Source organism: Xenopus laevis, chromosome 6S (assembly GCF_017654675.1).
Source record: "Xenopus laevis strain J_2021 chromosome 6S, Xenopus_laevis_v10.1, whole genome shotgun sequence".
In the NCBI taxonomy this organism is placed as follows: Eukaryota; Metazoa; Chordata; class Amphibia; order Anura; family Pipidae; genus Xenopus; species Xenopus laevis.
In genome coordinates this window covers 118,495,799-118,509,428 of record NC_054382.1, presented here as the reverse complement: position 1 = coordinate 118,509,428, position 13,630 = coordinate 118,495,799, and the positions used below count along the sequence as shown (strand labels likewise).

At 37.2% G+C, this 13,630-nt stretch overlaps 1 protein-coding gene across 39 annotated transcripts in view; it reads right to left on the bottom strand.

The window, feature by feature from the left end:
* LOC108719750 (regulating synaptic membrane exocytosis protein 2) overlaps window positions 1–13,630 on the bottom strand; it is a 358,076-nt gene that overhangs the window by 58,283 nt on the left and 286,163 nt on the right. For 19 of the 39 annotated variants that reach the window (XM_041567957.1, XM_041567969.1, XM_041567955.1 and 16 more), the window contains 2 exons: window positions 4,833–4,865; window positions 406–441 (listed from right to left, as the gene is read on the bottom strand). The exons of 8 other annotated variants lie outside the window; for them this stretch is intronic. In XM_041567957.1, coding sequence (XP_041423891.1) covers window positions 406–441; window positions 4,833–4,865 — 69 coding nt within the window. Of the gene's footprint in view, window positions 1–405; window positions 442–4,832; window positions 4,866–8,926; window positions 9,036–13,630 lie in introns of those variants that run through there. 12 more of the 39 variants (XM_041567960.1, XM_041567963.1, XM_041567965.1 and 9 more) reach the window with 3 other exon arrangements.

Below are 13,630 nucleotides of genomic sequence, written 5' to 3'. Positions count from 1 at the left end.
GCCCAAAGTTTTCTCAAATACAGATATGGGATCCATTATCTGGAATCATCAGAACCTGAGGTTTTCCAGTGAATGGACACTTCCGTAATTTAGATCTACATACCTTAAGTCTACTAAAGGACATTTAAACACCAAATAAGCCCAACAGGGTGCCACCAATACGGAATCCTACAGCTTAGTTACCATTAAGTACAAGCCACAATTTTATTACTACCAAGAGAATGGAAATCATTTTTAAAAATTAGAATTATACGCGAGATGGGCTTCCCATAATTTCTGGATAATGGGTTTCTGAATAAGGGGTCCCATTCCTGTACTCATTTATTATTTTTACTCCTTAAGAAATACAACATAAGTGAAATGAACAAAACAATTTGCCTTCTCCCATCTAAACATGTCCCCTACCTGGGTTCCCATTTTCTTGTTCTGCAGGCTTTTCCTCTACAAATGAAATGAAGATGATGAATGATGAGAAAAAGATGAATTCATGCACAAATAAATACAATGAAAAGAAAATGAATGATATTTAGGGACCAAACAAAAAAAGGTCTAGCGACACAATCACAAAGTTAAAGCAGAGTTCATGCACATGATATACAAGCCCATTAGGGAAATATGAACATGGAAAATACAGATGGCAATGGGCAATATTAACCACCACTGTTTCATAGGCATATTAAGGACTTAATTAGCATTATCTTAAAGGGATACTGTCATGGGAAAACATGTTTTTTTTCAAAAAGCATCCGTTAATAGTTCTGCTCCAGCAGAATTCTGCACTGAAATCCATTTTTCAAAAGTGCAAACAGATTTTGTTATATTCAATTTTGAAATCTGACACGGGCTGACATATTGTCAGTTTCCCAGCTGCCCCCAGTCATGTGACTTGTGCTCTGATAAACCTCAGTCACTCTTTACTGCTGTACTGCAAGTTGGAGTGATATCACCTCTCCCTTCCCCCCCCCCCAGCAGCCTAACAACAGAACAATGAGGAGGTAACGAGATAGCAGCTCCCTAACACAAGATAACAGCTCAGTGGAAGATCTAAGAACAACACTCAATATTAAAAGTCAAGTCCCACTGAGACTGTAGGATAAATAGCAGCCTGCGAGAAAGTAGTTCCATCCTAAAGTGCAGGCACAATTCACATGACTGGGGCAGCTGGGAAACTGACAATATGTCTAGCTCCATGTCAGATTTCAAAATTGAATATAAAAAAATCTGTTTGTTCTTTTGAGAAATGGATTTCAATGCAGAATTCTGCTGGAGCAGCACTATTAACTGATGCATTTTGGAAAAAACAAGTTTTCCCATGTCCGTATCCCTTTAAATCAGAAGAAAACGTCAGGGAACATCTAATTTCCCCACTGTTCCTCATCTTCCCACAAACCTATTTCCTAAAGCATAAAGTTACGAGCTGAAGGAAAGTAAAGCAGCAGAGAGCGGTGCCAGATGGAGCAGAGATGTGAATGTATGAAAGGACACTGGGGAGCAGATGAAAATGCTGAATTGAGAGACTGAAGTTGATGAGACAGCTACTAAGGGTTAAATATACATTTTAGGGAGCACCTTGACCAAATACTCTTACATGGAAGCCTGGGAATTAGATCTTAACACCCCATTGTCAGACAAAAATGTATACTTTATTCGGAAGGAGGCAGGAAATGCGACTAGAAAAGATTGATACAAAATCATCCGTAAAGGGCTAATTTTTAAAAATCAAGTTGGAGTTTTATCTCAATATGGGAAAAATGCAGCGATAAAGAGAGGATACAGTACTTAACAAGAAGTGCCACAAAACAAAATAAATATGATGGAACGAACCATGAGGGCTGGGGGGGGGCGTGTAGTCATTCAAGGGAATCGGACCCAGATTAAGAGAACATTCTGACCCTGTGAATTTCCCCTTTAAAAATATGGGATCTTGTTGAACTGGATAAATAGCACTTCCAGCTCTATAGTTAACGGCTGATTATGGTTATGCAATGCCATTCCAGACTGCTTCATGCTCACTAATTATTATTGAATATCTGCTCAGAAAAAAAAATTTGACTTTGAGGTTTAATGTTTCACATCAGTAGAAAATTCAACTTTGTTGTAACTATTTCTTGGTCCATTAGACAATAATCCGGTGGCAGCAATAACATAGATTAATGCAGTTGTTCTATTTTCACAGGTTCATTTATTTTTCATTGCCAAGAAGATTACAGATAAATACAGCCAATATTCTTCACTGGCCTCTCCAAAGAACGCTATTGTGGCTGCCTCACAGACATCATTATTATTATTATTATATTAAAGGGTAACCAAAAGCTTGCTAAAACCGAAGTGGAATCTAATGCGACAATGCAGAGAGCAAGTTTATGTTCTTGGTTGCACATCAGCAAATACTTCGTTTTTGGACATTTGCTCATTTTATTCGTCATCACTAAATACGTTCCAACATTTTGGAAATAGAAAGAGTAACAAAACCCATTTATGGCCACACCCCCTAATTACCATGTTCATTATTCAAAATGTGGCAGGTTATGAAAGTTCGAACACATTTCTGTGGTTTTTATGTCTTATTACAGATTTGCTAATGAAGGTGAATTGCCCTTTAAGCTGCAGGTCACAGTTTCCCCAAGAGACCTGCTTATCTTAAATAGTTACAGTTGTTTCTTTGCTTATCTTAAAATGTTACAAATGTATCTAAGTGCACCTGCCACATATTCTGGGATCTCTGTCAGAAGCCAATTAGGTTTAAAGGAGAATTCAACCCTAAAGTTAAAAAACAACCACCCCTCTACCCTACATAGACCTCCCTCCCTCCTCTATCCACGGGCAAATGTCTCTAACATTTTACCTACCCTTTGGTGCAGGTTCAGGAACAGGAGTTCACAGGCGCCATCTTTTTCTCTTCGGGAATCTTCGTAATGAGACAGGCGGAGTGGCGCATGCCCTGTTGGAGCAGTTTTCTGCATCCTGACAACTGCACCGAAACTCACGAAAGCTGCCGATGCACCTCATTACAAGGATTACCAAAGCAGCTGAAGATGGCGCACGTAAACTCCGATGCCTTAATCAGCACAGAGGGGTAAGAAAGTTAGGGGAATTTGCCCGGGGTAACACTTAGGCTGGGGAGAGGAGGGTCTACGTAGGGTAGAGGGGTAGGGTTTTTTAACTTTAGGGTTGAATTCTCCTTTAAGAAACGTTCTCTCTTTGTCTGGCTGTTCATTGCAGGAGATCAAAGAGAAAGTCGCAACATTTCAGTAACAATCGGGGACTGCGGGTTGAGCTGTCGAAATCGAGACTGAAAAACGGGACAGCTGGGAAGTATTTCATAAACATATGACAGAAATCTAAGGGGAATATTCCTCTTATTCGGGAACTTTGTAAGGCCTCAAACTTTGCAGCCAGTGGTACATCAAGATGAGAGTATTTGGTCAACCAAGCAAAAAGAATTTAAATGTTACAGAAATTAAAATGAACAAAGTCTGGTTATCAAAGTGCACATGTATTTATTGTCAATATAATCCCACATTCTGGTTATCTTTTGTCTGCCTTGTTGGTGGGTGCTGATGTGCAACAATCATATAATACATTGGCTTCCACAGGTTTTCAGTTTAAACCCCCATTAAGGTTGCACATTTTTTCATGGGTGATAAGTTTAGGGATATATAGAAACATTGGTGTAAGAGCCACCTTGTTTTGTTTCAGGGGTAAGAACTCACACCACATATTATGGTAACTCTCCTTCAATCTACCCCCTCCTCAGTTGTAGGCCAGCCTTAAAGTTTAGGAACCACCAATGTAAGGACCTTCTCTAAACACATACCCCAAAAAGGATTAATACATCTCATGGCGGTACAAACGAAGGGTGGCGACCAGGAAAAATCTTCCAAAGTGGAACCAAATATAAAATAAAATGTTTGTCTTTATTGATCCAGATTAAAACAGCATATGCTAGCGGGCAGGGAGAATATCTTATTATATAAGATATTCTCCCTTTTATATTTGGTTCCACTTTGGAAGATTTTTCCTGGTCGCCACACTTTCGTTTGTACCGCCATGAGATGTATTGTCTAATGCCGCACCAGACCGGCACTTTTGTTTGGTGACCGGAAGTTACATCTACCCCCTGTAACGGCGTTCCCCACTGCTGTGTTGTACCCAAAAAGGATCAAGCAGATCATGAAATGTCTCTGTGATCTCTTTTTGCTTTGTAACAAATAAAATAGTTGTTTGGGAGAGGCTTGCTGTCCTATTGATCTGAAATACACAGTTATCCAGATTCCTAAATAAAACCTTGTGTTCCAGGTATATTTTTCCATAGTGTACTCAAACAACCGATTATAAGACACAACTGGTTCAATTGCAGGAACGGTGTTATGGTTTATACAGGCCAAGGTTCCCTCAGTAGAGAGTTCCAGAAAATTGGCACTAATCAACCAATATAATTACTCAACAATTAAATAAAAATTGTACCAAGATCTCTGACTTAGGCCTCTAACATCTTGACATGACTTCATTCTTATTTCTGGGTGCCTTTTTAAATTGTTCTTTGCAGAAGATGAGTCCATCAACTAACCAATTAAAACTTTGAAAAAGTACTGTAATAAAAATCCTAGTTTACACAAGGTCTGCTAACCCACAGCAACCAATCAGATGTTTCATTTTCAACTTACTGACCCGTGCTAACTTTGCAACTTGCATTTCATACCCGAGAAACATCAATATCACATCTGATGAATATTCCTGCTGTGACACATATTGAAAGCAGTGGGATATAACAAGACAGAGAATACAGACAAAAAAAGAGTAAAAGGAAAGCAAATTAGCAAGCAACAGACCTGGGTTCCGTCTCCGTGTTGAATCCACATCTTCTGTGATCACATCGTGTAATGACAGACAGAGACAAAGGAGATGGAAGTGAGTTTGTGAACTTAAAAATAGACAAGCACGATAGGAAAGGTTCAGAAAAATGTACAGTGCACAGTTTGTAAGTAGACAGATGGCACAGAATGAAAAGGAACAAACAAAGGGGCCACAATAAAGCTAAGGAATAGAAATTAGGGGGGACTGGCCAATGCAGGAGCAAGTATATGCAATCATAAAAATGTTGAACACAAGGTCATTGTATATGTGTGCAACCCCTTTACTGGTCCATCATAAAAGTAACTCTTGAGGATGAAACACAAAAATCTTGAATATCCATCGCATCAATATTGGTCTGTTTAAAAGTCTCAGCTTCTTTTGCGGCTGACGTGCATACATGGAGAAGGAATTCGTTTTCTAGTACAATTCCCCAAACATTCTATAAAATTTAAAACTTAACCATCTTTCAATCATTATTTTAGTAGGTCTTCAAAAATCCACAGGAAAAGAAGACTAAACTGCAAATGGCCTCAGAGTATTCCATTAGAAGAATGTATTATTTAAATTATATGAAAACAAAAAACCTAAAGGATAACATAAGGATTGTTTTCTGTAGGGTTTTTACGGCTGTTTCCCAGTCAACATCACTACCCAAAGTGGACTCCATCTTGAGGTAAATGCTAACGGACTACTAACTACTGTATAGTGGACCTGCTTAGATTTAGGGGCAGATTTATCAAGGGTCTAAGTGAATTCGAGGGAATTTTCAAAGTAAAAAAATTTGAAATTCAAAGTAATTTTTTGAATACTTTTATTTAGATACTCGACCATTGAATAGGATACTACGACTTCAAATTTACTTCAAATTCGATTCAAAGTAAAAATAGTTTGAATATTCGACCATTCGCTAATCGAAGTACCTTCTCTTTAAAAAAACTTCAACTTCAATACTTCGCCAAATTAAACCTGCAGAAGTGCTATGTTAGCCTATGGGGAACTTCTACAGCAGTTTTTTTAAGTCTAAGTAAAATCGTTCGATCATATGATAAAATCGTTCGAACGATTTTACTTCGACTGCAGAATACCCAAATTTGATGAGAAAAGTTAGAATTTGATATTCGAATTAGAAGTATTTCAATTCGATGGTCGAATTTCAAAGTATTTTTTACTTTGAAATTCAACCCTTGATAAATCTGCCCCTAAAAGCTTTATGAGTTAGGAAACTTCTTCATCTTTTGTCCGAACATGATACCAAGGGGCAGATTTAGTAACGGTTGAAAACAAATTTGAATTGTTTTTTTGGTGTCAAAATTCACACATTCTAATTTTAATCCCCCAATTTGAATTTTTCGTAAGGAAAACTCAATTCGAATTGCATTAAAATTTTCCGTCGTTCGTTTTCGAACCGAATATTAGACGTTCGAGTTTTTCATACATGACCTCCCATTCGAGATGTGAGTACATTAGAATTTGAGTTAAAAAAAATCACATAACCTTAATATTTGAAACTGTGAATATTCATATCAATTGATTCTATGTTTGCCTTCCCTTTCTATACTTTTACATGGCCACAGTTGGAGCAATGAAAACACATTCATGGTACAACATTAATGCAAAAATGTGAGAATATTTACATTAGATTATGTTCACCGATATTTTAATTTTCAAGTTGAACAGAAAGCCTTGACATTTAGAAATCTTTTTTACTTCTTTTAAAGATTCACACATTTCAAGAAAGCCACATCACAATTCAGACCACACGCGACGGAAACTACTCAGTTTCACAAGCTAAACATGGTACATGAAACCAGTTTACATCAAACTTCCATCCACATTTTTGCCCTATTTATCATTAAATGAACTCGAACAAATCTGGTGCTGGAAAAGACTCGATAAAATCATGAAAAAATCCCAACCATAAATTTTTTTCAGATTTGAAAAGGACGTCTTTTTCAGATTAACGCCCGAATTCTTTGGATTCTTGTATGAAACCCAGCACAGATCATGATATCTTCCACTGGTAAACCGGAATTCTACATGATCTCAGCAGGTTTGAGTTGGAGTACTTTTTTATTCGGACTTTTAACAGCATTGGGGTTTAATAAATCATGAAAAAAAATCAGACTTTAATAAATAACCCATCAAATGCTGAAAAAAGAATGAGGTTATCGCAAGAGTTGTAGATGCTTACAGTTACTTCTGATCCTGAATCAATATTACGTCTATAGGTGATTTCAGTCACTTTGAGGCCTAATTACCCATCATACGAAAAACTGTTGTAATCAGACAATGCAATTAACATAATTATCTTCCCCACCAATGAAGAACATGGATAGAACTGTGCCTTTCTACTGAGGACATTTGAATCCATGTAATTTATTCTGGAGACCAATAAAATTAAATTACACATGTTTATCACTTCCTGCACAGATTTTGGTAGAGGTTATGTCCTATGGACAGAAGATCGTCCGCACTCCTCAATTAGCAATTACATTTAGACCTGCCGTGTTATTCAACGCTATATCAAAACACTGAAATATTAGGTTATTAGGAGAAAATAATTATTTGGTTTAGTAAAACTGAATATGCCTTAATTGCCTTGTAGGCTTTCTGATGTGTACATATATAGCTATTACCTGCAGAGATGTATAATACATGGGCAGTTCAATTTAAAGTTGCTTTAAAGGAGAACTATGCCCTAAAAATTAATATGGCTAAAAATGTCATATTTTAAATACAGAACTTATTGCACCAGTCTAAAGTTTCAGCTTGTCAATAGCAGCAATGATCCAGGACTTCAAACTTGTCACAGGGGGTCACCATCTTGGAAAGTGTCTGTGACACTCACATGCTCAGTGGGCTCTGAGCAGCTGTGGAGAAGCTAAGCTTAGGGCTCGTCACTAATTATCCAGCAGAAAATGAGCTTCCCCTGTAATATAAGCTGATGCTACAGGGCTGATTATTAAATTCTGATGCTAATTACACTAGTTTCTGTGCTGTCATGTAGTAATTATCTGTATTAATTACTAATCAGCCTTATATTGTGACATTTCTATTCTATGTGTACTGTATATTGTGAGTGGGTCCCTAAGCTCAGTAAGTGACAGCAGCACAGAGCATGTGCAGTGAATCAGCAGAGAAGAAGATGGGGAGCTACTGGGGCATCTTTGGAGACACAGATCTTTACTGCTAAACGGCTGTGGTTGCCTTGGGCTGGTACAGAAGCACAAAACATAACGAACAACATTTCTAGCCTAGTTCTTTGGTTAAGCTTTAGTTCTCCTTTAAAGTTTTCAGTTTAAAGCATCACTCACACTATAACCTAAGTTAAAATGACGCTTATGTGCAATGTTAAGTGATTGTAAAAAATTATTAAATCTGGTTAGAGGTAACGGTCGCTGCGCTTTACATACAGAGTAGTTTTATTCTTTATGAGAAGCATACATATCAACTACACAGAATTTCACTTTAAGTGTTCAGGTATAATGAAGTTATGGTACCAAATCCTACTAATATTAAAAAATAACCCACTGCACACGTGTTGTACCAACTTTTTAATCAACTGTCGTTATCAATTTTTAAGATCTTCTGTAGGTACATATTTGATTATTTGCCATCATGATTTTTTTTTTTGAGCCAGGATAACTGGAAGATCTAATTTGCTGGTACATATTGAAGACTTAAGTTAAGAGAACAGCTCATTAGCCTCTACATCTGGGCTCCATAATCATGTTTATGCACTAGGAATATTAGTATGAAACTGTATTTATAAACACAGCAAAGTCCTACAGTCATCAGGACTAGCTATGTTAATTAATAATTGTTTTATACCACTCACCATTTGGTGGTTTTTGACCAATAATGCAAAATGAAAAGCAATTTATTTCCAGACAGGGATGATCTACAACACTGACTTTTAGGTTATCACTCGCACAGACTAATCCTAGACATTTCATACCAGAGTGAAAGGAAGGACACCAAGGACACACTCTTAACAAAAGCATGAGCTTCTCCTCTTATTGTGTCTTAAATCTCATGCTTTTAGGTGGTTTTTCAAACCCTGACAAACCTGGCTCAGAATGCAGTTTCTTTCTTTGCAAATTGTCATCAGTTATTGAACCATTCACCTTTCTTTGCTGGTCTTCCCAAGTAACTTCTAGCATAAATCAAAAGAAATTAAAATTTGTCAGAAACAGTACATTGAGTTTGCATTAAACAAAGCCTCAAAACAATTTGGACGTCAACTTTTTTTGGAAGGATAAAAGGGTGGGATTGGGTTATGGCTAATAATTTATTTTGTTTAGGTGGAGTCCTATTTGTGGTGTCCTAACATCTACTGGCTTAAGGATACACCTACGATACTTGGGTATCAAGTCAATTCACAAAGCATACCAGCAGTGTTTGAGGATCAACTTTCTATGGAGGTTTGATGGTTTTTTTAAAGATACTCTTATGTTGTACACAGAAACTAAAGGAAGAAAATCTAAATATCTCAAGGAAGTCCTCTTACTTGGAGGTCAAGAACCAGCTAGACAACTCTGCAATACTGTATATAAAAACTGAACAGAAATGATGCTAACATGGCAATATTATGAAAACTTGTGGATTCTGACAAACGTCAGAAGGGCTGCTGTAAGATGCCACAGTCAGTCACTGTTCATTGGTTCTGTGGGGTCTGTTGGCCCTTTGAGTACTTGAAACACCAAGGCCGATTTTTAATCTTAGTCTAATCTGATGATAGGCACCAGGATTATAAATCTCTGCTTTTTAACAGTCTATTTTATTAAAGTTTTGTTTTCCTTTTAACAAAATAAAACAAGAAAAAAAGAAATGACGTGGCGGTTGGATCCACCTTGAGTTACAGAATAAAGATGTATGGTGGGGTTTTCCCAAAAATTCAAAAAAACAAAACAAAAGTATGTTAATAGTATAAAGTCATTTATTTGGACAAAAAAGTGTCAAATTTTTGTCCTAATAAATGACTTTATACTTTTAATAAACGTTTTTTTGTTTTTTTTTTAATTTTTGGAAAAACCCACCATACATCTTTATTCTGTAATGTGATTAGGGGTGGATTGTGGGATTCCCTTGGACTATTACTTTAAAAACAAATATACAAGGTGTGGTGTCCCAGCTTTATTTAAAGTTTACTATGGGCTACATATGCACCGCTCACCAGTTTTCTTCCACCTTGAGTTGACAACACTTCCATATTCTATAGAGAATTTACAGGTATCAATTTCTCCCATATCGATCTTACATAATTGTCATGTTTGCCTGGTGTCTCCAGAGGGTGTAGCTATATTTTGTAATTACAATCTCATTCTTGTAAAATGGCATTACCTGACAGAGACTCTTGATGATGAGGTCTGATAAGTGTAGGTAGGTAGTGTATTTATGAATGACTGCCAAATCTCTGCTTTTACAACTCTTCACATGGCATAAGATAAGGTAGACTAATATAGTTAAGCCCACTGTAATCAAATAGTGTAGATGTGCCTTAAAACAGTCACATTATTTCTGCATCAACTGTCTAGTGGTCCACAATTGGCTCGTAATCTGGGGAAAGAGTATTTTTTTTTTGGTTGTTTGTCAAAGTTATGAATCAAAATGGTTAACCCTTAATCACTGGATGTCCAAAGTTGCAGATATTTCCTCAAGTAACTAACTTAGGAATCTTAGGTACAGGTAAGACTGCATACATACACTTATATATATATATACAGCAGAACATTGCATGTATCTATAAAGCCGTGTTCTATAGGCCCTTGCTAATGCATGATATAACAACAGGATGGCTGCAGGATGGCTGCAAAGCACAAAGCAACCTTTACAATAAATATAAAGCTTGTAATAATATATATATATATATATATATGTGATGTGCGGGTCAGGGTTTCCCTGACGTGGCACGTGGGGAGAGCAGCAGAAGAGCTCAACCCACACCCGCCCGCCACCCGCGAGGAGCACTGCGAGGTCGACCCGAACCTGCCTGACCCAGGTATTTCCCAACATGGTAACAATAATCTTTTTCCACAAATAATTCCCAGTTCTGGCAAAGGTTTGCGGAATAGAGTTCATAAACTTTGCAATGGCTATAATCGATCTGTAGGAACATTTGCCACATGCTTCAATGTGCAAAACCCAATAAGTCCTATTGTTTTCATTTTAATTAAATCGGTAGTTAAATATGGGGGAGGAGGGGTTTGGGCCATTATAGTTATTTGGGATTCAAATTTCACTAGCAAAATCACCTCCAAAAACACAAACATTCATGGTTTCAGGCAGTGATTTTACACATGGCCCCAAACATGTTGGCATGTTAATCTACCCAAATAGCAGTCCCACTACCTCTTCTGTACATATAAGAAATCTCCCACAAATATATATATATATATTAAGGATGCACCAAAGCCAGGATTCGGTTCGGGAATCGGCCTTTTTCAGCAGGATTCGGATTTGGCAGAATCCTTCTGCCTGGCTGAACCGAATCCAAATCCTAATTTGCATATGCAAATTAGGGGCGGGGAGATAAATCTCATAACATTTTGTCACAAAACAAGGAAGTAAAAAATGTTTTCCCCATCCCACCCTAATTTGAATATGCAAATTAGGATTCGGATTTGGTTCAGTATTCGGCTGAATCTTTCAAGAAGGATTCGGGGGTTCGGCCGAATCCAAAATAGTGGATTCGGTGCATCCCTAATATATATATATATATATATATATATATATATATATATATATATATATATATATATTCGGTAAGCATGCTCTAAAGTCTCTAACAATGACCTATAGATATTGGGACCAACTTCTCAGACTGTGGAATTGATTATTTTCTGCAGCTTTGGTCAAACTATATGCTATTTTTGCTTGTCTTATTCCACACTATCATTTTTCCCTTTTTATGAAAATTCTGCAACAGTTCTACTTTTGCTTAGATTTTGTAGGACGCTTGGACCCAAGTCATGAATATGTATAAAATGAATATATTTGTGTTTGCATTACAGGCTTGCCAACCCACCAACTATTTGCAATAGATTTCAGTAAGCAAATAAAGAGAGGAGAACATTTTCAAACACTGATTGCAAGTTCTAGAAACATCATAAAGAATAATGTATTTATGAATTCATATCATAAATGTGTACTCATCAATAAATGATTGCCGAGTTATACCCGACGGGTTTCCAACTGGCTCCTTTTCATTCTATTAAGGACAGTTCTTGACATGCAGTCACTCCATGCTCACAAGAAATGTGCTAGCAAGGAATTTACTTAAAGGAAAAGTAACGACAAAAAGTGTTTTAAAGGAGCGACCATAAATTGTACTGTTACCCTGCACTAGTAAAAGTGATGTGCTTCCTTCAGAAACACAAGTATAGTTTATATAAACAAGCAACCATGTTGCCATGGGGGCAGCCATTCAAGCACAGGATAAACAGTAGATAACACATAAGTTCTGAAGAATTTTATTGTACACTACAGAGCTTATCTGTTATCTGCTGTGTATCCTGTGTCTTTTCTCCTTTTCCAGCTTTGAATGGCTGCCCTTGCACAGCAGCTTCTTTATATGAACTATAGTGGTGCAAACACACCAGTTGTACCAGTGGAGGGCAACAGTGCATTATATATTCATTCTTTAAAACACTTTGATTTTTGGTGTTACTATTACTTTAACAAATACACTGAAAATTATATTATTTACATTTACCTACTACATTTCAATGTGTCATAGGGTTGTTACATGACACCAGATTAAAAAAACTCAACAACATTGAAGGCAAACCTGCCTCAAATGACACTTGGGGGAACATTTACTATTGGTCGAATATCGAGGGTTAATTAAAGCTCGATATTCGACTATCGAAGTTAAATCGATCGATCCATCGAACGAACGAAATTCCTTTGATCAGAAATTGGCTAGAAAGCCTATGGGGACCTTCCCCATAGGCTAACATTGATGCTCGGTAGGTTTTACGTGGCGAAGTAGGAGGTCGAAGTTTTTTTTAAAGAGACAGTACTTCGACTATCGAATAGTCAAACGATTTTTAGTTTGAATCGTTCGATTCAAAGTCGAAGTAGCCAATTCGATGCTCGAAGTAGCCAAAAAAAATACTTCGAAATTCGAAGTATTTTTTATTCTATTCCTTCACTCGAGCTAAGTAAATGTGCCCCCTGGTGTGATATGTTTTCTCTGTCTACCATCCTCTTTAAATGATGCTGGTGATGTGCCCTCTCCATCCATAAGACTTTATGTACTCAGACTACACAAATATCCCAAACATAACACAAAGACCAGAGCAAACCAATAAAAAACACCATCATTTAAGCTATAAAGAGCCTCTAAAGCCAGTTTCTTCCATACACAAAGTGAAGTCCAGTAACCTGCCTATTTGCTAATGTATCCACACCAACTGACATCTGTCTGGTTGTTGAATCCAACAGGAAAATATTAATCATTCAATTAAAACACAAACCATGGAAAAAGAGTCAACAGCATGCTGGAAAATGATCTTGGTAATGATTGTATCATAAGACTATCTGTACTGATCTATGGTCAGTCACCAAAAATGGCCTATCCTCAGAGTCACACTGGCCTTCCGGATCACCCAGGGGGTTCAGGCCCTAGCCTAGGTCAATTCTAGTTTATTATTCTGGGGATGGACCCTGGATGTAAATCTCTCTGGTGTGCCCTCATAGGTCCAGTACAACACTGCTTTTTCCTGTGCTTCTAGAACTCCATCCTATATTTTGGATTTTACAAAAACTA